The sequence below is a fragment of the Sceloporus occidentalis genome, unplaced genomic scaffold (assembly GCF_023333645.1).
Source record: "Sceloporus occidentalis isolate IW3139 unplaced genomic scaffold, rSceOcc1.0.p SCAF_17, whole genome shotgun sequence".
Lineage (NCBI taxonomy): Eukaryota > Metazoa > Chordata > Lepidosauria > Squamata > Phrynosomatidae > Sceloporus > Sceloporus occidentalis.
The window spans coordinates 7,981,926-8,009,176 of record NW_028316997.1 but is presented as its reverse complement, the minus strand read 5'-3'; the positions used below and the strand labels follow the sequence as shown (position 1 = coordinate 8,009,176).

General features: G+C 38.2%; 1 protein-coding gene across 1 annotated transcript in view; it reads right to left on the bottom strand.

The window, feature by feature from the left end:
• Positions 1 to 319: 319 nt before the first annotated feature.
• LOC149302799 (hepatocyte growth factor receptor-like) overlaps positions 320 to 27,251 on the bottom strand; it is a 55,823-nt gene continuing 28,891 nt past the window's right edge. The window contains exons 10-20 of the mRNA XM_089481989.1: positions 24,270 to 24,488; positions 21,502 to 21,648; positions 20,406 to 20,562; positions 20,148 to 20,288; positions 17,585 to 17,815; positions 16,690 to 16,770; positions 14,238 to 14,419; positions 13,437 to 13,546; positions 9,626 to 9,791; positions 1,306 to 1,442; positions 320 to 530 (exon numbers count right to left, since the gene is read on the bottom strand). Coding sequence (XP_089338115.1) covers positions 320 to 530; positions 1,306 to 1,442; positions 9,626 to 9,791; positions 13,437 to 13,546; positions 14,238 to 14,419; positions 16,690 to 16,770; positions 17,585 to 17,815; positions 20,148 to 20,288; positions 20,406 to 20,562; positions 21,502 to 21,648; positions 24,270 to 24,488 — 1,782 coding nt within the window. The remainder of the gene's footprint in view (positions 531 to 1,305; positions 1,443 to 9,625; positions 9,792 to 13,436; positions 13,547 to 14,237; positions 14,420 to 16,689; positions 16,771 to 17,584; positions 17,816 to 20,147; positions 20,289 to 20,405; positions 20,563 to 21,501; positions 21,649 to 24,269; positions 24,489 to 27,251) is intronic.

Sequence of the window (27,251 nt, the reverse complement as noted above, 5' to 3'; positions counted from 1 at the left end):
TACATTTGACCATTAGGATAACACAAGCCACTTTCCACAGTGCATGGGTACATTTCTTATAAATGCGCTTAAAGAAAGCATGTTCATATAAGCAAGTTAAACCCATAAAAAGTAGCCTGAAATCCAATACATGCTGTATTTCCATAAGTTTTCTCCTCCATCACAAAATAAAAGAAAGAAATCTCGTACCATTTCTTCTACAGCAATTTGTAGCTGCAACAAGAAACTTGCAAAGTTCTTTTCTAGTGCAATAAAAAAATTAAATGTAAAAACCAGAATAACAAAAGGTTTCGATTTGAATAATGGTAGTAATATTTGGTCACGTTTCCACGTTGAAATCCATGTTATCTTCTGAGGACAGAAGGGAGGGATAGGGAGCTGTGCATTTTATGTTGACATATGTGGTATTAACAAGAACGTAATGTTCCCCTATGAAAGTGGAGAAGATAGAAGAAATTCTTGAGACCAGTTCAGAAAACGTTGGACGTAGTTCTGGTTTCGGATGCCAGCATTTCAGCATTACTTCAAACCTGTTTTCAGGAAAGTAATTAATTATGTTGAAAAAGAAGACAAGGATTTGCCAAGACTTCAAAAATATTTTTGTATATATATGATAATTATTGCAATATATAGCACACATTTTGAAATGTTTTGTTTGGCTTCCCTCTATCTACTTATAGTAAGTGAAAATATAGCAGCTTTTCTAACGCAGGGTAAATAATAGTTCTAGGTAACATCTGTTAGATGAAGAATAGGCTAGTGTTCAGCTAGGAGAATTCCAATATATATAGCTGAAAACTCTCTCTCTCTCTCTATATATATATATACACACATATACACTTTCTCCCACCGTTTCCCAATCTCTGAAGGGGAGGTAAGGATATTTTTTCTAAAGGGGATTATGAACAAAAAACAAGGACAGACAACAAAATAACCCATGTGGTATATTTTAGGGTGTTCTATACACAAAAGGCTTTCATTTTAAATGGAATTTTTAATGAGATTCAACTGCACACAGAACAACAGCGCAAATCAGTGGATTTCTGCCTGTCATATCTGGAGCTCAGTGGTTCTGTAATTATACACTACATAATCAATCTGAAGAGATGAAGTTGTTCACTGCTTGGGTTTCTGGAGACCAAAATTGAAGAGCTATGGCTTATAGTATAGAAAAGACCTTCTTATACATTAAGCTGCAATAAAACAAAAACAGAGGAAAAAATGCCCTGATTGCACTTAACTGATGCAGTTTAAATTTGCATTCATTTCATTTGAGAAAAAAACAAACAATAAGCAGATACTCACAGTGGATCAGGGCAGTATTCAGGCTGTAGTAGTCTACGTCCTTGTAGCAAGTAGATAGTTATGTCAAAGGAGTTCACATCAGGGTATGGTGGTGCTCCTCTTGTCATGAGTTCCCATAACAGTATCCCGAACGACCACTTAAAATAAACATAGTTCATTGCCATTAGTACTCTGATGCCTAAATCTTTTTTTATGATATTGAATCTGACCTCTCTCAGTATCAAATCATACCAAAAACGTGTATACTATAGACTTGTGCATTCAGATTCGTATGAATTGAAAATCTAACAAAATCTGCATATTTCGCCAAATTGTTCAAATCCTCGAAAATGAGGAGGTTCCCTCAACAAAGAAAACTAAAACGAAGCAAAGAGCTCAGAATTTTCAGTTAACTTTCCCTCACTCTCATACTCTTATTCACTCTGAAAAAGCGTGAGAGAGAGTAGGTTTCAGTGTGAGAAAGCATGATAGACCACAAGAGAGCAAACGTCAATGAATTTAGGTTCCCAATGTAAAAAGCCCCCCATTTTCATCCAAATACGACTGGGCAGGAAATTAAATTAATTGTCCAAATACAAAAAGACCAAAAGTATACTATATAGTATAAATTCTATACTATAAAGTTCTAACTCATATGCTAAAAATACAGCACAAGAAAAGGAACCTACTGTTTCTGTGCACATGCTCCTTAATTACATAATTCTCAGCTCTTTAAATTACATTATATTCATGACATCATTTTCTATTAAATGTCAGTTATGTGAAGAGGAACATCGCTAAATAACCTCTGTTTTTCTTGTACTCTAAGACTGTTTCTGTGTGGAATGAGCGCATATCAATTGCTTTTTATCTCTAAGGAAAAGTCAAGCATTCTTCACAAACTATTCTTATTTGCATATTTTAGTTTGGAAACAAGACAGATTTTTATAGTGATAAAGAGGAATATTCACAAAAAAAATCGAGCCATCAGTTCAACTAATTGTTGACAAGACTGAAGTGCACTTGCTTGCTACAAGTTGATCTCAATGCCTTCTGAGATTATATTCGGTGAGTTTTTTTGTTTGTGAAAGTTAAACAAAAAATGGGGTTCCCTGAGCTGGACTTATGTTTTATATATATATATATACACACACAATTCAATGGCATACCTTCTGGGAGGCAATGTGGAGGCTATTCTTATCTGTTAAAGAACCAGTGCCTAATGGTTTTATTTTATTTTCATGGAATCTAAAGTAGAAGCCACTTACTACAGTTCAGTTATTGGAGTGACATTTCTCATATCCCACCCGTGTTGCTTACAACCTTCAATCAGGATGGAATCTAGCTTGGAGCCAAGTGAAAAGCAATAAAGTGCAGAATGTACACATGGGTCTAAGGTGGAATGCCCACATCACGTTTTGTAAGGGAACCATGGAACTCGTGCACTGTCGCTACCATAACACATGACAATATAAGCCTCACACAGCTTATACTGTGAGACGTAAGAAAGAAAGAGCGTGTTTAGAAAAAAAAAAGAGAACTTTAAATCTAAAACTGCCTGTAGCACAATAAAGAGGAGTAGACTACACAGTGCACCTTGTGAAATAATATTTCATGCCTTCTTAATAAACATTTGACTTGGAGCAGGAGTTTGCTTTTTCCAATTAAAAAAAAAAGACTAATAATGTATTCAACAAAAACAAATATGATTAATGAACTTAAGAGCAAATGGATTGTTCAATATAGTTTTATACAGCTTTTACAAATGGGAAGCATAGGGTACATTGGTAGAAACCATTAAAGTGACCCTGTCACCAAAAATGCAATAATCAATAATGCAACACTTTAGTTAAAAGTGTCTAAGCATAATTGGTACATATTTATAGCCAACTATAAAAGTAGTGTGATAGCCATGCTGCTAAGCTTTTTTTTTGTTAAAACATAAAATAAATACATTTGTTTAACAAGTCTGATGATGTGATGGAAAGTATATTTAATGTGGATATTTTGAATAGAAGAAAAATATTATGTAGAAATGAAAAAAGAAGGATTTCTCCCATCTACCTATATCATCTGACAATCCTGGCCAGCAGGAGTTTAATCGGAGAAAGGTTCCTCTAACAACTGGAGCCTTATTTCTTTGCCATGTGTGCAGCAATATTCCTATCTAATAATCAGACTGATCTGGTGTGTTTTATTCTAGGTTCCGGCATCTTACAAAATCCATTTCCTATCTTAGGAATGATTGAACTGCGCTCAAATATATTCTTGGACCTTTACGTTCATACTAATTTAACAAAGCTGCCTTATGGGAACATGACGCGTATACGAAGTTTGACCTGCTCTTTGCGAACATATTAATATGGTGTCCAGATGTTTCGTCTAAATTTCTTTACAGGGCAAAATCCCAAAGTTGACTGACCTACAATGTTTAGGTTAAAATAGCATAGATTTTCAAATTCATTTTTTTTTTTTAAATATATCATTACGCTTGGGAGTTATACTGTGAATAATCAGGAGAGACACCAAAGAGAGGGCTGATTCTGTTCTCTGTTCAGAGTGGTATCCATGTGGGCTTTAATGAATTCTGTGGTGAGATCCTGGAAATGAGAAGGAGACCAGGTCTCCAGGAAGATGTCAAGTAAACTATTCAAATAATAGAGAGGTTTCTTGAAGAACTATGAAGTTTTTCATAGAATGATTTCAAGAATCATTGGAAGATTTGTTAAATGTCATATTGTTTCATATTAGTATTGTCTGATTAGGTCTTGCTTGGCAATTATAAGGTATTTCCCAAAACATTGCATATTGTAGGCACTTCTGTTCTTCCTTGGATTTACTACGCATGTGCTTGCCATCTGCACATGTTGGCCAATGATCAGGGCACACCTTGGGTGAGGCACAGTTAAGTAAGATTGCCCCAGAGTGTTGTGAAAGCAGCTAAACACTCCTAAAAGTATGATTGGCTTTGTTATCTTCAAAAAAAAATTACAGAACTAGTTATACAACTAAATTACCCAGCTGCCATAGAAAAACATTTCTGTTTTTGTTATAATGAACAAAGCTATAGGTAACATAGTTCATAAGGTTGAAAAAAGACCAAAGTCCATCAAGTTCAACCTATATACATATTGTGTCCCTACTGTGTTGATCCAGAGGAAGGCAAAAAACCCTTATGAAGCAGATGCCAATTGCCCCATACCAGGGGGAAAATTCCTTCCCGACTCCAAATATGGCAATCAGAATAAATCCCTGGATCAACGTTCTGTCCCTATTAATCTAATATCCATAACTTGTAATATTATTGCTTTCAAGAAACACGTCCAGGCTCCTTTTGAACTCTTTTATTGAGTTTACCATCACCACTTCCTCTGGCAGAGAGTTCCATAATCTCACCGCTCTTACTGTAAAGAACCCCCGTCTGTGCTGGTGTAGAAACCTTCTTTCCTCCAGCCGTAGAGGATGTCCCCTTGTTATAGATACAGTCCTGGGTATAAATAGGTCCTGGGAGTGATCTCTGTACTGTCCCCTTATATATTTATACATAGTTATTAAGTCCCCCCTAAGCCGTCTTTTTTCCAAACTAAATAACCCCAATTCTGATAATCTTTCTGGGTACTGTAGTCCTCCCATTCCCCTTATTACTCTGGTTGCCCGTCTTTGAACCCTCTCCAGCTCCACTATATCTTTCTTGTACACTGGTGCCCAGTACTGTACACAGTATTCCATGTGTGGTCTGACTAGTGACTTGTACAGGGGTAGAATTATTTCCTTGTCGTGGGCATCTATGCCCCTTTTGATGCACCCCATGATTTTATTTGCCTTAGCAGCAGCTGCCTGACACTGGTCGCTACAGGTAAATTTACTGTTAACTAAAACTCCTAAGTCCTTTTCCATGTCAGTCGTCCTCAGTGTTTTCCCATTTAATACATATTCCCAGCCTGGATTTTTCTTCCCCATGTGCATAACCTTACATTTATCTGTGTTGAACCTCATCTGCCACATCCCAGCCCAAGCCTCCAACCTATGCAGATCCATTTGTAATCGTGCGCTGTCCTCTATTGTGTTAACCACGTTACAGAGCTTAGTATCGTCTGCAAAGATTGATACTTTACTATGCAATCCCTCTACAAGGTCATTAATAAATATATTAAAAAGAATAGGACCCAAAACTGACCCCTGTGGTACCCCACTAGCAACAGTCACCCACTCAGAGTATGTACCATTAATAACCACCCTCTGTTTCCTATCACTGAGCCAGTTACTTACCCACATACACACATTCTCCCCCAGCCCAAGCATTCTCATTTTATGTACGAGCCTTTTATGTGGCACCGTATCCAATGCTTTGGAAAAATCAAGATATACGACATCCAGCGATTCACCCCGATCCAGTCTTGAGCTCACCTCCTCATAAAAGCTGATCAGGTTAGTTTGACAGGACCGATCCCTTGTAAACCCATGCTGATATGGAGTCATACACTTATTTTCATTGAGATACTCCAAAATAGCATCTCTTAGGAAACCCTCAAACAGTTTACACACAACAGAAGTTAAACTAACAGGCCTATAATTCCCCGGGTCACTTTTTGTCCCCTTTTTGAATATTGGCACAACATTTGCTATGCGCCAGTCCTGGGGAACAGACCCTGTCACTATAGAGTCCTTGAATATTAGAAATAGGGGTCTGTCTATTACATTACTTAACTCCCTTAGAACGCGGGGGTGAATACCATCTGGACCTGGTGATTTGTCTATTTTGATTTTTTTTAGGCGGCACTGCACTTCTTCCTGGGTTAGACAGGCGACATGTACTGGGGCATTTATCTCATCCTGCTGTATATTACCTGGCATTTCATTTTCCTCTGTGAATACAGCAGAGAAGAATATATTTAATAGATTAGCTTTTTCCTGATCCCCGTCTATAACTTCTCCCTCATTACTTTTTAAGGGGCCAACGCTTTCATTGTTAACCTTTTTACTATTTATATAGTTAAGGAACATTTTGGGGTTTGTTTTACTCTCTTTGGCAATGAGTCTTTCTGTCTCCAATTTTGCTGCTTTTATCTGATTTTTACATATTTTATTTTTTTCCCGATAGCTTTTTAGTGCTTCCTCACTGCCTTCCTGTTTTAGTAGCTTAAATGCCTTTTTTTTGCCATTTATTGCCCCCTTTACATTTTTATTTATCCACATTGGTTTTCTCTTGTTCCTGACTCTTTTATTCCCATACGGTATGTACCTTTCACAGTGAGAATTTAAGATATTCTTAAAAATCTCCCATTGAGTGTCTGTACTCTTGTTTTTGAGGACATTTTCCCAATTTACAGTGTTAAGGGCTTCTCTTAGTTGATCAAACTTTGCCCTCCTAAAGTGCATAGTTCTTGTGGCTCCTCTAAGAGTTCCCTTATTGAAGGACAAGTTATAATGCATCATATTGTGATCACTATTTCCTAGATGTCCCCTGACCTGCACATTAGTTACTCTGTCAGGTCTGTTGGTTAATATTAAGTCCAGTAGGGCGCCCCCTCTGGTCGGGTCCTGTACCATTTGGGACAGATAATTATCCTTACTTATAGTCAGAAACCGGTTTCCTTTATGAGATTCACAGGTCTCGGTTTCCCAGTTTATGTCGGGATAGTTAAAGTCCCCCATAATAACCACCTCATTGTGATTAGCTGCCTTGTTTATTTGCTTTAATAATTGATCTTCTGCTGCTTCCATTATATTTGGTGGCTTATAGCAAACCCCGATCAGTATTTTATTATTTTTCTTTCCATATATTTCTACCCATAATGACTCCACATTATCATTTCCCTCACATATATTCTCCCGCAGTGTGGCCTTTAGGCTGGACTTTACATAAAGGCAAACTCCTCCCCCTTTTCGTTTTTTCCGATCCTTCCTGAATAGACTATACCCCTGTATGTTAACCGCCCAGTCATAGCTATCATCCAACCATGTCTCTGTTATACCCACTATGTCATAATTTTCTTCAGACATTATTAACTCCAGTTCGTCAGTTTTATTGGTCAGACTTCTGGCATTAGTAAGCATACAATTTAGAGGTGTATGGTTTTTTTCCCTATGAAGCCTATCCCTATTAACTATTCTAACCCCTCCCTCTGCTCCACCCCCAGGTACATTTATAAGCCCCAGCTCTCTATCTACACTATCTTCCCCTTCTATATTGTAGTTTCCCTCCCCCCCTTTCCCTAGTTTAAACACTCCTCCACCCTTCTGACCATCTTCTCCCCAAGCACAGCTGCACCCTCCCCATTGAGGTGCAGCCCGTCCCTACCGTAGAGCCTGTATCCGACAGAGAAGTCGGCCCAGTTCTCCATGAACCCAAACCCCTCCTTCCTACACCAGCTTCTGAGCCACTTGTTTAGCTCCCTAATCTCCCGCTGCCTCTCTGGTGTGGCACGTGGTACAGGTAATATTTCAGAAAATACTACCTTGGAGGTCCTTGCCTTAAGCTTGCTACCTAAGTCCCTGAAATCATTTTTAAGGACACTCCGCCTCCCTCTCACTTTGTCATTGGTGCCAATGTGCACCATGACTGCTGGGTCTTCTCCAGCCCCTCCCAGTAATCTGTCAACCCGATCCGCGATGTGCCGAACTCGAGCGCCAGGCAGACAACACACTGTTCGGCGATCCCGGTCTTTGTGACAGATCGCCCTGTCTGTCCCCCTAATAATTGAGTCCCCCACTACCAGCACCTGTCTGGCCTGCCCTGCGCTCTTCCTTCCCTCCTTACTGGAGCAGACACCCCTCTGGTGGTCAGAGGCAGTGACTTGCTGCAGTACTGCTAACTCTGAACTAACATCCCCCTCATCTGCCAACCGGGCAAACTTGTTGGGGTGTGCTAGATCAGGACTAGCCTCCCTGGCGCTTTTCCCCCTACCCCGCCTTCTAACTGTAACCCAGCTAGCTGCCTGACTGTCCTGTACCTCCATCCCACTATCCTCCCCCACCTCTACCTGCGAGAGAGCTTGCTCAGTGAGCAGCAGACTCCTCTCCAAGTTGTCAATAGATCTCAGTGTTGCCAGTTGCTCCTCTAGACTCAGGATTTGTGCTTCCAAATGAGCAACCCGCACACATCTCGCACAGCAATATGCACCCTCGAAGCGCTGCTCAAGGATTGCATACATTGAGCAAGATGTAAGAAAACATGTTTATGTTGCAGACTAGATATCTGGAAAAAAGTTTATATAAAATCCATTGGGCCACCAATCTGATTTACTTTATGTTTCATTGAAATAAAAAATTCAAATGAGTTACAGAACTCGAAAACTAAAATAACAAAGCACAGTTAAGTTTTGTGGTTGCATTAGGAATTATCATTCTGATTATCTGTTACAATATGATCTAAATAAGGTTGTCTGTTTCAATCTGTCTCCGTTAAATCTAATATGGGTTGACAGAGTTGGTGACCCAGAAGCCCGAAACATGCACAGATGCAGAAAAGGTTTTTGCTTCATATACAATCTTGCCCGCGAGGTGTAGCACCCTCTATAACTTTTAAAGTTCTGCTTCTTATAGTACTCACATGCCTTGCACATGGTTCTTACTGATGGGCAAATATCTTCAATTAAAATAAATAAAGAGTACATATATAACTTGCTAATGGTCAGTTACCTGGTTTCATGGCATATACAGATATCAATTGTAGCCTCTAAATAAATATTCTGGCAAGAGCGTGGAAGTGGATCTTGTGGATAACATTTTGAAAACCTGATTTGGCCCAAATATTAGTATTATGGATTGTCACACAAGTGTACTAATCCTATGTATTTAATATAGAGTTTTGTCATTTCCGTCATGCAGCTGGGCTAATTGTTCTGCATGATCCTATGTGCAAGTACTTTGGCGTTGCAAGCATGGGGCCCTGATTTATTACACTGCCTAGGGCCCGTAGCACTATACTTTGGTTCTGTAGTAATATTATAAACCACATATGCAATTCATCAGTCCAGTGTATGGGACTTAAGAGAACTCCAAACACTTTATAATTGAGCGATTAATAAAAAGCAAATGCATTTCAGACTAAATTCAGGGCGGGTAGTCTTAAGACATTCATACTACACAGCGCAATGACCTAATAATAAATCTATCAATAAACGTCTTATTGTAGTTTATTTGAAATGTTGTATTTAATAGCACATTAGCTGCTACGTTATGAAAAAGGGGTGCTCTGATTCTGATTGCAGAGACACTGTCGTGGGGTACAGGTAAACTTTAGTGGCACTGAGCTGCATGCCCGCTTACATATTATTATCCAATCCAATCAACCGTAACACCACTAGCCAAAAATATAACAGAAAAACAATATAATTACCACGTCAGATTTTGTAGTAAACTTTTGCGTTTGCAAGCTTTCCAAAGCCATCCATTTCACTGGTAGTTTAGCTCCGGTTTTGTTGTGGACGCTGTAGTACTCCTTATCGTAAACATCTCTTGCAAGTCCAAAGTCTGCAACCTTCACTGTAAAAGTCTCATCAAGCCTAAAAAAACATAACAACACAAATGCTCTTGTTTAGAAACTCCATATTATTAGTACCTCTGGTGAGTTGCATTTCCCGGCTTCACATTATTAGCTCAATTTAATATGGTTTCAATCAGGAGCACGTCAATGATTTGAAATGTTCCTACAGCAAGTGCTGAAGGAGTTGAAAGTAATGTATACATGATTACGATTTGTTTGCAAATACTAACTTCAGAAATCATTAGATATTCAGAAGGTGAAATTTCAACAATGATTTAATGAAATATGAACGTGCAGTTTATTCTTGTTCTCTTGAATATATTTGACACTTACAGTACATTTCAGACAGTTTGATGCTGAGTGATAGGCCTAATACTAAAGGATTCTTGTCAATACTTTATTGCAGTCGCAGTGATAACCACGCTGAGTAATGAACACATATAAAACTGGTTTTTGATACAAAATGGCTTTTCGGTAAGTTTTTTTTTTTCTCCACAGGTCACAGTGTTAAATGCATTGTGTAAAAAGAATATATATTTTGTTACATTTTTCCAGAACGGCCTTCCTGTTCGTTGTATATTTAATTTACTACATTGAATCATTAAAATCATTATGTCAGAGTAAATTTAAACACTTTTTAAGTACAGTGACCTGCTTTTAATTAAATGTGGATTTTACTGCTACATGTTAAAATGAAGAATGACTCAGAAAAGATATCAATTAGTTGGACGTTAGGAAAGATGGAAGGTGAGAATTGTCTGATCGGAAAAGTAACCCGATAAGGTACTTGTATACTCCATCAGCCTTGCACGCAGCGAAGGCAAGAAGAGTTTAATTGAAGCTGTCAAAAATTTTAGGATTTTTATGCTACAGCTTGGTAGTAATATTTTATATATTATTAACTTGTCTCATCATAAGTGGTCTTCATTCATCAGGTTACATTCTACTGTGAATTAAAGTACATTTTAAACATTGATTTATCCGTTCACAGACGTTCCACACACATTAATTTCTGCTACTTCATGGAAAATTTGAACCCACAAAATAGCATAGCATGGTATCATCCCAATCTAGTCTTGCAAGCAAAGGTTACAAATCAGGAGATGCAAAATGAATTAGGACAACCTGGAGCTTTTCTAAAACAATTTGTAAAGCAACAGGATTGTAGTTGGTACTAAATGATTTGCAGAGGAAATTGTTTTACATACACTAAATATTTGCAAGTGTAAGTGTGCGTGGTTGTGTACCTTGGCGTGCATGCCAAAGCTTAAACGTGATTAAATGGGCCAATAATTAACCTACGTTATATGTAATGAGAGTGATTTATTACTGAATGTAACCAGGGGTTAAAAGTGAAAGCTTTATCACATTAATGTACAGTATGAGGAATATACTAGTAAAATTTTAATTGCTTAAAATCGATTAAGAACAAAAGTAAAATCCCATTAAATAATGTTTTAATACAGCACCAAATAGTTGGGTTTAGTTTAGAACAGTGTCCTAATTATTTGAGTGCTGAAGTCACATAGCAACAGAAGTATGCTGTGTTTCATTTGTTCTAAGAAAATGTGATTGTAGACTTGAAGAAAAAGTCCCTTTTAGGAGTAAAAAAAAAGCATGTAATAGTACATTTTAACACAATATTGAGCAGCACTTTTGAATGCTGCTATTCTATATTTGAGTTCTCTTATATTATGTTTATTGATATCCATGTGAGCTTCTCCCACTTATAATATGTAATGTAATGTAATTCATGATTTTAAGAAAATGTTAAGCAAAAACATTACCTGTTATTAAGCTAATGCCACTCATTCATCAACAAGATGATCATCTTTTATCCTATCAAGTGCAGAATATTGATCTTTTCCACCGGTTAGTCCCTTATCACCTCTCAATATCAATAGGCTGCCCTTTTCTCATATATTGTGTATATATATATATATATATATATATATATATTTATATATATACTTTGATTTACTGACATGTAGAAACCCTCTTTAGACATAATTGCAACTAGGCATTATTATTATTATTTATTGTTTTATATATAGCGCCATCAAATTCCGTAGCGCTGTACAATGGGGGGACAGGACACAACAAGTAGTATGTAACATAATAATTTGACTTACAGAGACAACAGGTGAGGAGGGCCCTGCTCAAACGAGCTTACATTACAAAAACTCACTGTTGTCCTAAAATGCAATTTTAATATCAAGGTATATTGGTGCTGTGCAGTGTTGTGCTGAATCTCAAATTTCTCTTAAATCAGGTAAAATTAGCTTAACCTTCTGAAGTATAACACCATTTTTTTTTTAAATAAACAAACTGTCCTCTTAGTGTTTTTCAATTAATTTTCCAAAGATATTTCAAGGCCTTTCATTACTCTTGTGCAGAGCTATTTTAGTGTTTGAGATTATTGCCAATAATGTGCCAAGCCAAGTCACCACAAAGCACATTCCTGGAATATTTCAGTAGCATATGAATCTAACGGGCTGCCAGGGGAGGTATTTAAGCTGTTTTATTTTTGCCCTAAGTAAGTTGTAAATTAATTGCTAATGTCAATATGTAATATTTAGAAGCAAATACTTGGTATAGATAGATAGTTGGTGCCTTTTATAAACTAAAACAATGTTGTAAAAATATGATTCTGCCTCCAGTGTTATAGAGGCGGATCCAGAGCTTGGCCTCAGGAGACACACTCACACTAACATACATGCAAAAAGACACTCAACACTAACACACATCCAGGCACTCAACTCACACTAACATAACTAGACATACTAACACACACCAACACTTACACTAACCTATCTAGACACTCAAAATAACACAATCACTCATACTAAAACACATGTACCCAGAAACACACACTAACATACCCAGACACAAAAACACACTAACCCAGACATACACACTTACCCAGACACACACAGACACAAATGCCTCATACTCAGACACATATGCCAACATACCCAGACACAAACACATATCCAGAGACACACTCAACATAACCAGACACAGACACAATCCAAGACACATAAACATTAACATAACCAGACACACACAAACCCAAGCAGACAGACACACACATCTCATATACCCTTTATTTAGCTTGTCTTCAATGCAGCTCACACACACAAAGCGAGCTGCCTCGCTACATCAGCAGGGTCACGCAACGCCAAAATACGTGACCACACTCAACCCCGGGGTTGAAATTAGTGGCATAAAGAGGTAACTCCTGGACTTCAGGAAGGCAATTTCCCGTTATCCTCTCAGATCTGCCCATGGTATTATAAGCAATGAAGCAAATGACCTATAGTATATAAAAATCACTAGTCTATAGGCCCACCATTAAAATGATGGTCTCTCTCCCTCTTTTTACCTCCCTCCACCTCTATCTCTCTGCCATGGAAATTCTTGGGCATGCTGGGCTGGTACAATTCATTATTTCTTGTGAGCATTTTGTCTGGAAAAGCAGTATAATTTAACGGGCTTATTTATCTCATAAACACATAAACGTTAAACCTCCGCAAATTATAGTCCGTCAATGATAATGTTTAAAATATACATGATGAATGCATAATATATATACTCAGCTAGCACAGTAAGATTACAGAAGCTGAACCTATACGTGTGACAGTCCAGACAATTCTGCACTTACATGCAATTTCTTGCAGCAAGATCCCGGTGAACAAATTTCTTGCTTGCAAGGTATTCCATCCCTTTTGCAACCTGCAGGCCAAATCCAATGAGGTCTTTCACTGTTGGGCTCTGTAAAAAAAAAAAAAAAAAAAAAAAAAAAGTTCAAGCAGAAATAAGTATAACCATTACAGTAATTGCTTACGTTACAACGGTAAATATTCAGCCAACCAACTGAAATTTTAAAAAAAGTCACTTAACTATCTCCTCCTGCCTTAATAGACGCTGTCCGTGAATAGATAATTGGTTGTTGTATAGGCAGCTACACTAGCCTGTATGAGTTTTTAAATTAAATTTATTTATATCCACCCTCCATAACATCAAGGACTGGGTTTGTTTAATCAGTGCAGCTGGGCCCATCTTCATAATTAGCTTATTGTTAGTTACTGATTAGCTGTTTTCAGGCTTGATGGCATTCTTGCTAGAAGTACTTTATACACTCTCCTCCATCCTTCAACAATTACAATTAGATACATTTTTAAAGTCTATTTTAAAGGTCAATAATTAAGAATTTGCTTTTATTGACTATTGTTATTTTAAGTTATGGATATCATTACATTTTTTTTTACTTAAGCACAAGTACCGGATAAAAGCAGGGCTCTACACACAGGTTAAGATAACATGAAAATAAATGCAATGTGTTTTACACTTCTATGCTACTTAGGAAATTGTTTCAAATGTGTTAATTAATTTTGGGCATTAAAGAGCCTTTAACTCATAGGTGCTTGCAAATGTGTATTCAGTTTTGTAATGTAGTACTTACGTGTGTTTCGTTCCGTATGAAGTTTCGTAGATCTCCATGTTTCATAAATGGTAAAACAACCAAAGGTGAACCTTCGGTAGGCAGACAGATACCCAACAAGGAAAGGACATTGGGATGGCTAAAATCTTTCATAATGATGCCTTCTTTCAGGAACTGGGAAACTTCTTCAATGTCTGTAATTCCTATACAAAATAATAAGCCAAACATTATTTGTAATTCTTTGTTACATTCTTAAAATAGTTGTTTAAGGTTTTTACTAAATGCTATTCTTCATTCTGATTTATAGTTATTAAGAGGTTTGCCAGTACTAAACAAAAGCTAATTCCAATGAAGGAAATGTAGCTTTTTAATGCCCATAATTCCCATAATGTGCCTAAGTAATTCACAGATAAAGCAATCTCGCTGGAATATGTCGTGAGATTGTTAGCAGTTAGGTTTTTTGGTGCAGAAATTGGATTACGTGAACCTTTAGCTGCATTTATGCATTTTGAATGTATTTATCTGTACTTTCAAATGCAAAAGAGTACCCAACTAGCAAACAAAATAAAAAAAAACGTACATACATAACATACATCCTAAGCAGCTAAAGGAATAGTAATAATATTAATGATCCCTACCAGGCCCGGACTGGGACAAAAAATAGGCCCGGGCATTTAAGACTGAGCAGCCCATTTTTATTTATTTATTTATTTTTAAAGCCCACCCTTCATGTACCATCTTTGCATTTCCCCAAATCACTTAAACATTCATGATAGACACAAACACTTACTCACTCATTCACACTAATCAATAACACATATTCATTAATGCAGTCTCACAAATCATTCAAGCAATTTATCCACACATGAATTCATTAATTCTCATACGCATTCACACAATTCATCCACACATTTATTCATTCATTCTTGTACGCATTCACACTACCCCCTCTCCCTATCCCCTTCTTATCTGCCCCTTCTAACTATGTTCCCCCTTATCACTATGTACCCCCTTCCCCATTATGTACCCCCTCTATCTCCCCCTTTCTATCTAACCCATCTCCCCCCTCTCACTGCACCCCCCTCCCTTACCCTACTTACCTTGTTGCCGGAGTAAGCAGCAACTGCGACCGGGTCCGCCACTCTAGGAGGCCGGGCAGCCCCCATTGATGCTCAGTCAGGACCGGACTGACTGGGCCTATGCGGCCGCATTAATGCAGGGCATAAGGGGCACCTTCCCCTTAAGCCCGCAGCAACTGCGACCGTGTCCGCCTCTCTAGGAGGCCGGGCAACCCCCACCAGGGCCGGCCTTAGGGGTGCGCGGCCGCACAGGGCTTAAATTAAAACATCGGTTTGTTTTTTTTTAAACAAACTTTATTTAACATGAAGAATGTTAAATAAAGTAAACAAAAAAACCCCCCGATGTTTTAATTTAAGCCGTGGGCGGCCTCGCACCCCTAAGGCCGGCCCTGGTGGGGGTTGCCCGGCCTCCTAGAGAGGCAGACACGGTCGCAGTTGCTGCGGGCTTAAGGGGCAGGTGCCCCTTATGCCCTGCATTAATGCGGCCGCATAGGCCCAGTCAGTCCGGTCCTGACTGAGCCTATTTTAAGGTAGGTGCCTGGAGCTGCAGCTCCATCAGCCCCTACGTCAATCCGGCCCTGGGCCGCCCGGCCCACCGGGAAAATGCCTGGTGTGCCCGATGGCCAGTCCGGGCCTGATCCCTACTTCCCAACTCCAGAAGTAAACAAAATATCCTACCAGTACTCTTATCAACTCCCAATCAAGAATAGAACCAGCACCTTAAATTAATCCTGCTTACTTAAATTTTATTTTGATGCTAATTAGGTACACAAACAACACCATATACAGTACAATAGGTCATAAAATATAAATGATATAGTTCTACAAAATCTCATTGTACAGCACAGCAGAATATGATAGTGCTATATAAATCAATAAATAATATCCTGCAGATAAATTTTCTCCCTTGGGGCAATTACATCAATGTAAAGAGGAAAAGAATAACAATGTGTGGCCTTCTTAAAGCAGCTTTATTCCCCTGCAATTGAACCACTTACTTTGTTAAAAGACTAAAATGTTACATAAAGTCATGTCTCTGTAGTATTTCTACCTATTCACATCTCATAACACCACTCTGCTCCTAGAACCACGTGAGACATTAACACAGGAATACAGTTAAGTGTTAAAATAAAGCACAGATGCTCATTACTTTCCTTTTCACAAAAGCATGGTTTCGCCCCCCGTAGTGCATATAGAAATGCCTTCACAGTAGAGTAACCAGTTGTACCCTTTTACAGAGTCCGGATGGAGACTTATTTCCCAGAAATATTTGCCCATTGATATTTTTGTATTCTGAATATATTTTCAATATCAGACCATTGATATGAATTTATGAACCGAAAATTACCCGATACATCATATAGATGTAATTAATGCAAAGTAATTTTACTCACTGTTCAGAGATTTCACAGCACAGTGAATTTTCTTTCCATCGGTATCCAAAAGAGTTCCATGATAAACACAGCCAAAGTGCCCTACGTGGAATAGACACTGTTATTCTCACTCTGCATACAGATTGCAACAAAAATTTCTAAGAATAAACCATAAACTGATTATTACAGCTTAGTCAACTGCTTTGTATACATGGCAAGTTTCGTTATTTCCAACTGTTTCTTCATTTTCAATATAAGGTATATATTGATTAGTAATTCCCAAAGTGCCCTGACGTATGTGTAGAGATATAATAATTCAGTCCTTGGGTATGCAGCAGATCACAATACTCGGAGGGTCACATTTTTTCTCTTTGTAATCTGAAATTTGTGTATGGTAATTAAACTCATCTTGTGACATGCATTTATTAATAAGGTTTACAGTGACACTGGGCACTTCCCACCAGTAATGCCAAACTGTGGATGCCGATCTCGAGTAGTGACTGGCACAAGTCCATGTTCCTCTATATTCACGTCCAGTGTTCCCTCTAAGCTGTGCGCTTGTGCGTGCGCACATAGATTTTTAAGAGAGCGCACACGTCCAAAAATTGTGCGCACAACAGTTTTTCCCCAAAAAAGAAAATAATAATCATTTTTTTAAAACTTTATGCGGCACGGATATTGTGCACACAAAATGTTTGCTCTGTGAAAATTTTTGCACAAGAGAAATTTTCTGCGCACGCCAACAAAGAAAAATTAGATGGAACATTGTTCACGTCCCTACCGTATTGTGTCCGTGTGCATGTTTTATGAAATTGTGCCTACTATTGTTTTAAGATTTGTTTAGTTAATATATTAGTTCCCCTTTAACTGCTGGAACATTGTAGAATATGTGTGCTCTGGTAACATGAATACTCACCTCTGCCTATGACTTTATTAAAGTGCACTAGAAGGCTATCCACACCAATGACTATATGCTCAATTTCTTTCACAAGGTCGGCGCTTAGAGCAGTTATGTCAATGTGGACTTGGTTCTGCAACAGAGGGCTGGCTATGTCTGAATCACCACTTGACAAAATGGGAGACAGGTCCCTATGGGGATACTGAGCTGGTCGACACGATCCATTCTGAGATGAATGCGGAAACTGATCTGAAATGCATATTTAATAAGGTTTGTCTTAGAATAAGCAAACTTGAATAGGATAAAATAACGACAACAACTCATTGTTTACCTCCAATTGTATTCAGTTGTAGAACTGAAAAGCAAATAATATAAGAACAAATGTCACAGCATTTATGATACAAAGGCCGACGTGTACGGATCATGTTGCTCATTCCCGGCTGAATGGTTAGTAGAAAATGCCAAGCAGATTACAAACAAAGAGCACACATTTCACAATAGGATTCACAAGTTCCAGTTCTTGGCGGAAGGTACAGAATGGAGCTACTAGTATCCGCCAGGGGTGAAGTTCCAGGTTCTTTGCTTTATATTTGAATACATCTAAAACAGTGGGCATTTTACTGCAGTGGGCATTTTACTGAGAAATCCTTATTCTGGTCAGTGAACACAAAAACCATTACTGCACCTCAGAACCTTGCTTCTTTTGTGAAATTTAGAGGTTAATATATTGAGGAAATGTAAACCTGTATGGGACAGAACCAAGGCTGAACAGAACATAAAACTAGACCAAGCACTAATACTATTTCTAATAAAAAAAACCCCCATAATTTGCAGGTCGATCTGGACATGAAAGGGAGTCTGTAGCTGGAGTAAGTAATCAGCTCTTGACTACCACTGCACATTGTTGAGAGGACACATCAGATGGGTGTTACATTTTGTAAAGCTTTGATAAGTATGAAGCCAAGAAAAAGCCAGGAAGTGGTTGATTTTAAGCGGTTTTAAAAAAGTTTTTTAAAAAGCCCATGTTTTATTAGAATGTAAATAGTCTGACAGTGCCTCAGTGTCCTATGTGATGATACTTCATAGGAGACTTCATGCCGTACAGAAAAAAACAAATGAGTAGCTGCTCCTAGGGAACTAAGTAAACCTGTCCCTGAACCCAAACTAAGCTAGGGGGGGCTAAGGGTTAATTAATATAAACTATAATGAGAAAGAAAGTAACCCAATTCATAGCACTCAATGAATACAGGTAAATTACTAAAATACAAAGTGCCTATTATAGATTTAAAATTAACCAAGGAGCAAAGCCAGCAACCCTCCCCACAACACACCACTCAGTTGAGTGTCTGTGTTTTAGTTTAAGTTGTTACACTGTTTTTTGATCCTATATACATTGAGAGTAGCGGCTTAATTATATGGATAGCTCTAAATCCAGCAGTTATATTATTACCACGGACTGGGGATCCAATTCAATTGGTGTTATTCCGTTGCTTTAGCTTCGACTTGCTTCTAACAGCATATTTCAATATACTCCTTTTCTCAGCAGTTTGTGTAAATATGTGTTTTATAGCATGCCTTTTCTTATTATTTGGTATCTGCTTTTTATGTGTGGGGGAGGGTTGCTGTTTTGCAGATGGGTGAATATTTTAATTTTGATTTTATAATAGACATTTTGTATTTTTACCTGTATTGAGTGCTAGGATAGAGCAATTCTCAGCCAACCTCGCTTCCATTGAAAGCGTAATAGTATCAGGTTAGGCCTCTATTTCTTGTTCAGAGTCAACTGTCTTGTTTGCGTAACCCTTAAAGTACACAATGTAATACCCCAAGCCATCAAATCAGAGCCCAGTTTAAAATTGGTTTTATTTAAAGAGCAGACTGTCTGAATTTACTTACCTTTACAAAGACAATAAACTTACTTTTTTTGACTCATGGAAACATTGTAAACTAAGAAGTATTATGATAAGACCATGTTACCTTACTATCACTATTTTAGATTCTAGATCTGTAATCCCAAACATGATTCCTTGATTGAAAACCCCTTCTTAGCCACCTTCTATATAATGACTAACAAGTCGCCAGCATTGGAGATGAGAATATGGCACCAACAATACACCTATAGCCCAACTGTAGTCACTCAAAATAAGGAGTAAATGAAAGAAAATAGGTCAAGATCCCAATACTCCATCCTCCCCACCAAAAAAATGTAATTAAATTAAAACAGAAAATGACATTGGTAACCGTGACAATACCTTTTTCATATTTTAGTTTAAAATACACTAACAACATTTATTTTATTGTTTCGTTGGGATCATTTATTTGTGAGAGGGAACATTGTTGCCAGGGGCTATTACGGACGAATTTGATAATGTTATTTCTCTAGATTCTGTTTATTGAAGAGGCTGACCAGCATGATTTTTTTGCGTGGTGCCCCGAACATTTGTGGCCACTGACAGAGCACAAGATTGATCTTTTAGGTTTGAATAAATGATAAATGTAATGGCTCGCAGATCATCCTTTCAAAGCAAGAGAATTGTGTATGTATAAACACAAGGTTAAAACAAAGGAACACTTATCCTACCTTCCTGGAAGGTGGCTCGGTAGTCTACTGATTCACTTGACACCATTTCCGTGGTTGGACTAACACTCCGTGCACTCACAAGTCTGTCCAAGTGTGGAGTATGTACTCTTCCATCATACAGAACCAGATCACCCCCTGTACCTTGCCAATATGCAAAGGAATAATTGTCAGGTAACTAATGAGAATTACACTTTCGAGAGAAAGCAGGACCAATAAAAAGATACAACAGATCATACAACAGAAAATGTCTTTCTTTACCTTTCAGTTGTTTTCTCTTTCTAATCCACACAAAAAGCCCCAGTATTATAAACAGAAGAATTACGCAAGCCATGACACCAGTGATTACTCCTGTGAAATCCTGATTCTGTTGAACCATCACTTTGCCAATGACGACAGAGGATATTCCTTGCACGAACTTTGCACCGAAAAGAAAAAAGAACATGGTTGGAACCTTATCTCCATTGTCCTGCTTAAGGGCATCTATCACAAAAGTAACACATTGTTCTTATCTCATCCATTGATTGTAACAAGTGTGCTGTAACTTAACTTAATTTATTGTAGCACAATCAGAAGGAACATTCTATTGGTCATAGACTTATTTAATATGAACTCTTCATTAGAGGGGGGTGCCAGTATATATTAATAAATACCATTGAATATGTCTCTTAGCAAGTGGGAGATGCAGGAAAGGTTACAAAAAGAATTGTCTTTAGGACCACTTGCGCAATCATTTTTCCCCCTAACTGTACATGGGGTCATAGAGAAGGGGTCCTGAGAATGTGTTATCAATCTGCTGCTGGACTGATCAATGCGTAATGCAGATTGCTGGATGCATTCCCAACTGCATTTAAAAGTGGGGCACTTCGAAAATTGAAATGGTTTACACAGCTATCATATACATTAAAGTACATATGATAGCTGGAGGGTCCCTTTAAAATAAGATTCATTATATATTAAAAAACATGACACTGAATTAGCCTATAGCTATTTATCATGCATTGGTGACTCCCTAGTGAGAAATTATCACGCTGACAACTGCACCTGCCTGGTACAGCTCTGCTAATAACTACAAATATGCCACTTAAATCATTAGCGGGTTATTTACATTCCACATTCACGGCAGGGGCATTGTTCAATCACTGGTGGAGTTTTCAGAAGACACAATCAAACCTAAAAAGCCCATAATATAACGCGAAATCGAAATGCACAAACAAATGCAGCGTTTTGATGCCAGCGTGTAAGTGAGTACTAGAAAATCACTGTCAATTAAGGCATACCAACGTAATGCTAAAGATGAAATTCTGTTGAGCCTACCAGTAGTGTGCATGAGATGAGTAGAGCACAAAGTACGTACCTCTATTTTTAACTCGCTGTTGGATTTTAACAGATCAGTGGGAATGGCACAAGAGACAGAATCTGATTTGGACTGAACAATGTCACAGCTCTTATTACCAACTTTCAGTACTTCTCCTTTCACAGCTTCAGAATCGATATGATCTCCCTGAAAAATAAAATGGCAAGATTAACTGGGCAACCAGAACATAAAAAAAAATGTAAAAAAACAACTTTTCTTTGAACCTATATATATAGCTTGTTTATAGATAAAATGGAGCCAAGCCCAGGATCGCGCAACACCCCCATGTTGTTAGCATTAAGACTGCCTTCTTCTGCCCTGCAATATTTTTATGTGTTCTTCAGAGAGAAAAAAAGAGTTTATTATTATTTTTATTATTATTATCCTTTATTTATATAGCGCCAACAGTTTACGCAGCGCTTAATACAATACATAAATTCAAGGGATATGACAAGACAAGAATTGACAGACTAAGACAAATCAATACATTTGGTGGAGAGAGCCCTGCTTGCAAGCTTACAATCTAGAGGGAAATGGGGTGACAAACATAAGGCATAGAGAAAGGGTGAGAGGTAGTGTGGTGATTGTATCGATGACAAGGAAGTTCTAGCAGCTAAGATGGTGCGGCTTCTCTGAAGAAGTGGGTTTTTAGATGTTTCTTGAATGTTGGGAGGGAGGGTGAATGCTGAAGGTTCCTCAGAGATATGGGGCAGCTCGAGTGAAATCTTGTAGACAGGAAAAGGAAGAGGTGATGAGTGAGGAGGAGAGCCTTAGCCCATGGGAGGAACGTAGGGATCGAGTAGGAGAGTATTTGCTAATGAGGTCAGAAATGTACGGAGGAGCAGTATTATGGATTGCCTTATATGTCAGTACCAGGATGTTAAATTTAATTCTAAAGGTAATTGGGAGCCAGTGGAGGGTTTCACAGAGGGGGGAAGCAGAAGAGGAGCGACGTGCAAGGAAGATGAGCCTAGCAGCGGCATTTAGGATAGACTGTAGAGGAGAGAGTCGAGACAGTGGAGTACCAACCAGAAGAGTGTTGCAGTAGTCAAGACCGGAAATGAAAAGTGAATGAACCAGAGTTTTTGTGGATTCTTGGGTGAGGAATGGGCGGATACAAGAGATGTTTTTAGGTGCAAGCGGCAGGATCTGGCGAGGGACTGAATGTGAGGGATGAAGGAGAGGTTTGAGTCAAGGATGACCCCAAGGCATCGGGCCTGGTTAGTAGGAGAGATAGTCGTGTTGTTAATGATGATTCAGAGAATTCAGGTAGTGGAGTGGAGATGGAGGGAGGGAAGATAATGAGTTCAGTTTTAGAAAGATTAAGTTTCAGGTAGTGTTGTGACATCCATTTCAACCAAATATCTCCAACATATCTCACTGTGAAGGTGAATACCTAAAACAGAGCTAGCTATCTGATTTCAATACAATAGTCCTTTCTAGAGAGTTTGCAATTTCCAATATGGGAACTTTTACCAAACAATTTCCAATTACCCTTACAGTATCATGGATGTCACAGTAAGTAAGCTGCTTACAGTGTTAACATTTTTGAAGTAAACATCACTCCATGGTTTTGTACATTTGGTTGCCACCTTTTACCAAGCCATTTCCTGGACAATCTTTGACTGGTTGCTCCCTGGGGAGTGATCACGAGGGTGACAAGGGTGTGGACAGGGGTGGTGGTTTTATAATTTACACATTTTTCTTCATATTCATCAGAGAGAAATGAAACAGAAAAGAAAAAGAATGAAAGATGTGGGAGAGGAAAGAGGGAAACAATAAAAAAGAGGGACAAGAGAAAGGAGAGAGCGGTAGGATGAGTGAAGAAGAGAATGAAAGGAAGGAGGAAAGAGAGGAAGACAGATTATAGAAAACTGGCAGGAGAGACGTGAGACACATCTCCACAATCATGTAACACACAGACACTAATGCTAACACAGACACTAACACATACACAGATTCTGACTCACCTGCAACCAGACACTGACACTTGCACCCACACATACTAACACACACATCCAGATACTAACACATACCGGATACTCACACCAACTCACACAAACGTTGAAACTCCTACAAACACACTGACAGACACACACAGATGCACACATAGCCAGACACTGACACACAGAGGTAATCACATACTCTGAAACTCACACTAACACACACCAACACATACACACATTTCTAGATATTAACACACACCCTGATACTTACACTAACATAGACACACACTAACACACATACATACTCAAACACTTATCTCGAAACTGACACTAAAACATACTAACACATACTAACAGACACAGCTCACATTAACACACTAACGCACTCACACACTAGTATACCCATCTACATCTACATAAAGACAATCATATTAACACACAGACACACTATCACCCCCACAAACAATAACATAAAATACAACATGTAAGCACACCCAGACACTCACAGTAAAAGACTCAGACACTCACACTAATACACAGACGCTCACACTAACATAGGTTGCCAATCCCCACCACCTCAGTGGTTTCTGGGAAATAAAGATGTGATTTCGGGACTTATCTCTTTATTTCAGGATTGTCCCGGTGAAACCGGGATGCCAACCCTTTGACCAGCTACATAATTTTGAGTAGAAGCAACAAAGAGTGTGGGCCTGAGGGCACATCATGATATGTCAAGCTATTACTGAGTTTCCCTTTGAAGTACTGGACTCTAGTTTTTGAAATAAAAGCATATAACAATCTTGCTTCCACATCTTCACTTACCTTTATTTCTAAGATATGTTTGTTCCCCACTGAAACAATGAATGGCTTTTCGAATGTTTCAAAAACAGGATTAAGTACGTAAGTAAATTCAAAGTTAGTAGATGTTACTCCATCCATAATGAAGGAAACCTTGGTGAAAATGGGTGGCTCCAGATTTAAATCTTTCAAGGAAGGGGTACAGCAGCAAATTAATTCTGATGCAGATCTATGGATACAAGACTAAATGGAAAACAAAATGAGATATTATTAGAAATGTATGTTTATGAGCCTATGAATTATACTCACATGACATTCATTCTAAACTTTGACAGAAAAAGTGAAAGGACAACTAAGATTCACCTATAAGTCACACATTTACTAATGACTGATGATTAAACTGACATTATACTATACAAATGATTTAATTCTACATTATTAGATTTCTTATTTCATAAGTCAATTACTGCACTGGTACATATTTCATCTGTTTACTACCCAGGGCCAAAGGTATGAACAACATAACTCACAATGCAGAAACATCAGAAAGGCAGGGGAGCATTTTATTACAGATCGTAGAAATAAAAGTGATGCTTAATTGTTGAAATGAAAGAAGTGATAAAGGGTTTTGTAAAATAATGCTGTAAACCTCATTCTTTATTTTAGAGAGTGAGTTACACAACACAAAGGACAGAAAGAAAGTTTTTCAAATAGGAGAAATGTTAGAACAAGAGGTCATAATCTAAAACTACAGCGTCTCTGGTAGAGACTAATACGGTTAGGGAATTTAAACACGCATGGGGCAGACATAAAGAAAACCTGAATCTAAGACAAGACCGAAGACTGATTAAGGTCTGGAAAAAATTGACAGACCCATTGGTTATTTGCCATCAAATTCTATATACCGTATTGGCCTGAATATAGGCCGGACTCCCCCCCCCCCCACTTTAAGTCTTTTAAGTGGGGGTGCGGCTTTTATTCGGGGTCTAGCGCCCGATGCCCGGGACATGCAGTAGGGTTAGGATACAGATCCCCCGCAGCGGTGCAGGGAATCTGCATCCTACTCTCCGATGCGCTCAGACAGCCTCCCCTGCCAGCACTTCTCGGGGGGATAGAGTGGCAGCATATCTCGGGGGGGGGAATCTTGGGGGCAGATGGGCAGCATATCACGGGGGGGGGCAGAAATTTTTTTCTTTAAAAAAGCAGCTCTACTTTTATGGTGCGGCCTATATTCGGGTGCGGCCTATATCCGAGCCAATACGGTATGTAATTTTCCTTGGTACTATAAGCAAAAGAGCAGACTAAAGGTTCAGCTGTGACTTGTCCCATCACATACATTAAAACAGAAATATCAAAAACTGACCGAAAAGTAAGCAAATGTCTTAAAGACATAGTGGTTTTCATTGTGCAGTTCAAAATAAGCTTTGTCTAAGACTGAGTTCAATGTGTGGCAAAAATTACAAATGATGCAAAATTAAATAAAATAGTTATTTCTGGGAAATAATATATATATTACATATGTTTGTTTAACCCATGACATTTAATATTTGTTTATTTACTTAACCATTGCATTTAATATTTGAGATAACTAATAGATAATCTTAAAGCATGCATAAGAGACAGAAAGCCATTCTAAACATAAGAATGAACATTACCAAGAAATGTTTGACGTTCTATAGCAGAAAAAAAAACCCCCAAAAAACACTGGCAGACTAAACGGATAGAATAGCTTTTATCTAATGTCAGATTATATGTTTCATGTTTTCACTTACAAAACATTATACACGAAAAATATCAGTTCTCTTTAAACACAGATGAGTACAGAGGGAGATAATATTGCAGTTGGCCACAGCCTTATCTGTTGCCAAACTTCTTTTCGGAGAAATGAGAGAGTTGGGAAGATGACAAATCGTTACTAGGGAGAAGTATTCCATCTCTCCCACATGATAAATGCTCCTGATTCTCATACAGAGGATGCAGGCACTTCTTTAATATTCATTAAATGTGAAATAATTTACATTATAACAGACTAAACTTAATTTAAAATGAAGCAGTGCTATTTACATTATTAATTTTATATAAATATTTTAATATTTTTGAGGAAGATGCAAGGGGAAGGGAAATTGTTATGCAAACAGACAAAACTCGGTTTTAAGATACCTGTAGGGATGTTCCTATGTCTTACCATACCAATGACATGGTACCCATCACTGAGAAGGAGCCAGCGGTTCTTGTTTATTAACATATTTACTAATGTATTATCACTTTTTTTTAAATCACTTAGGATTCTTAGAATACTCTCTTATGCCTCTTTTTTTGGATTCACTGCGTATATGTACCTATTGATTGAAATGCTTGTTAGTACTAATATAGAAAGGAGGAAATAGGACGACAGTTAAATGAATGCCCAACATACCCATAGAATATTACGTTTCTCAGTAAATTAGAAATGCATTACTAAAAATATCTTAAAACTGCCATGCTGTTTTTTTAGTGGTACGTCTATTACATTTGTTGGTGACAGATACATTTTTATTATGAAATCTTCCTGTTGGTTAGACCATTCCATTGTTTCCTATGGCTATAAGACCCTGTTTTTAAACTTTGCACTAGAGTAACTCTTTACATGTAACCCCAATGTGTATGAACTACATTACGTGTACACCTGATATTGGTCTGTGTAAAATAACTGGTAAGCATCTGCAAGATAAATTGAAAACTGGACGTTTCCCATGGTAGACCCACCTTGAGATCTCCCTCTTATTGACTTTGTGAAGAGGGGGTGGTTACACATAGTGACAGCTTTTAGTGGGTGGGGGTGAGATGGCAGTGAGTGTGGAGCCGCAGGATATGGCCAGGGAGTGACCATACACTGCTTCTCTGCCCAGAGAAAGAAGAAACCGGCCTGGAGAACCAGGGGAAAAAGAAAGGGATGCACTATCCTTTACCCCATTCATATGGTGTACATTTTGATGGATGCTCTAATATTTTTCAAAAGTGTTTAGA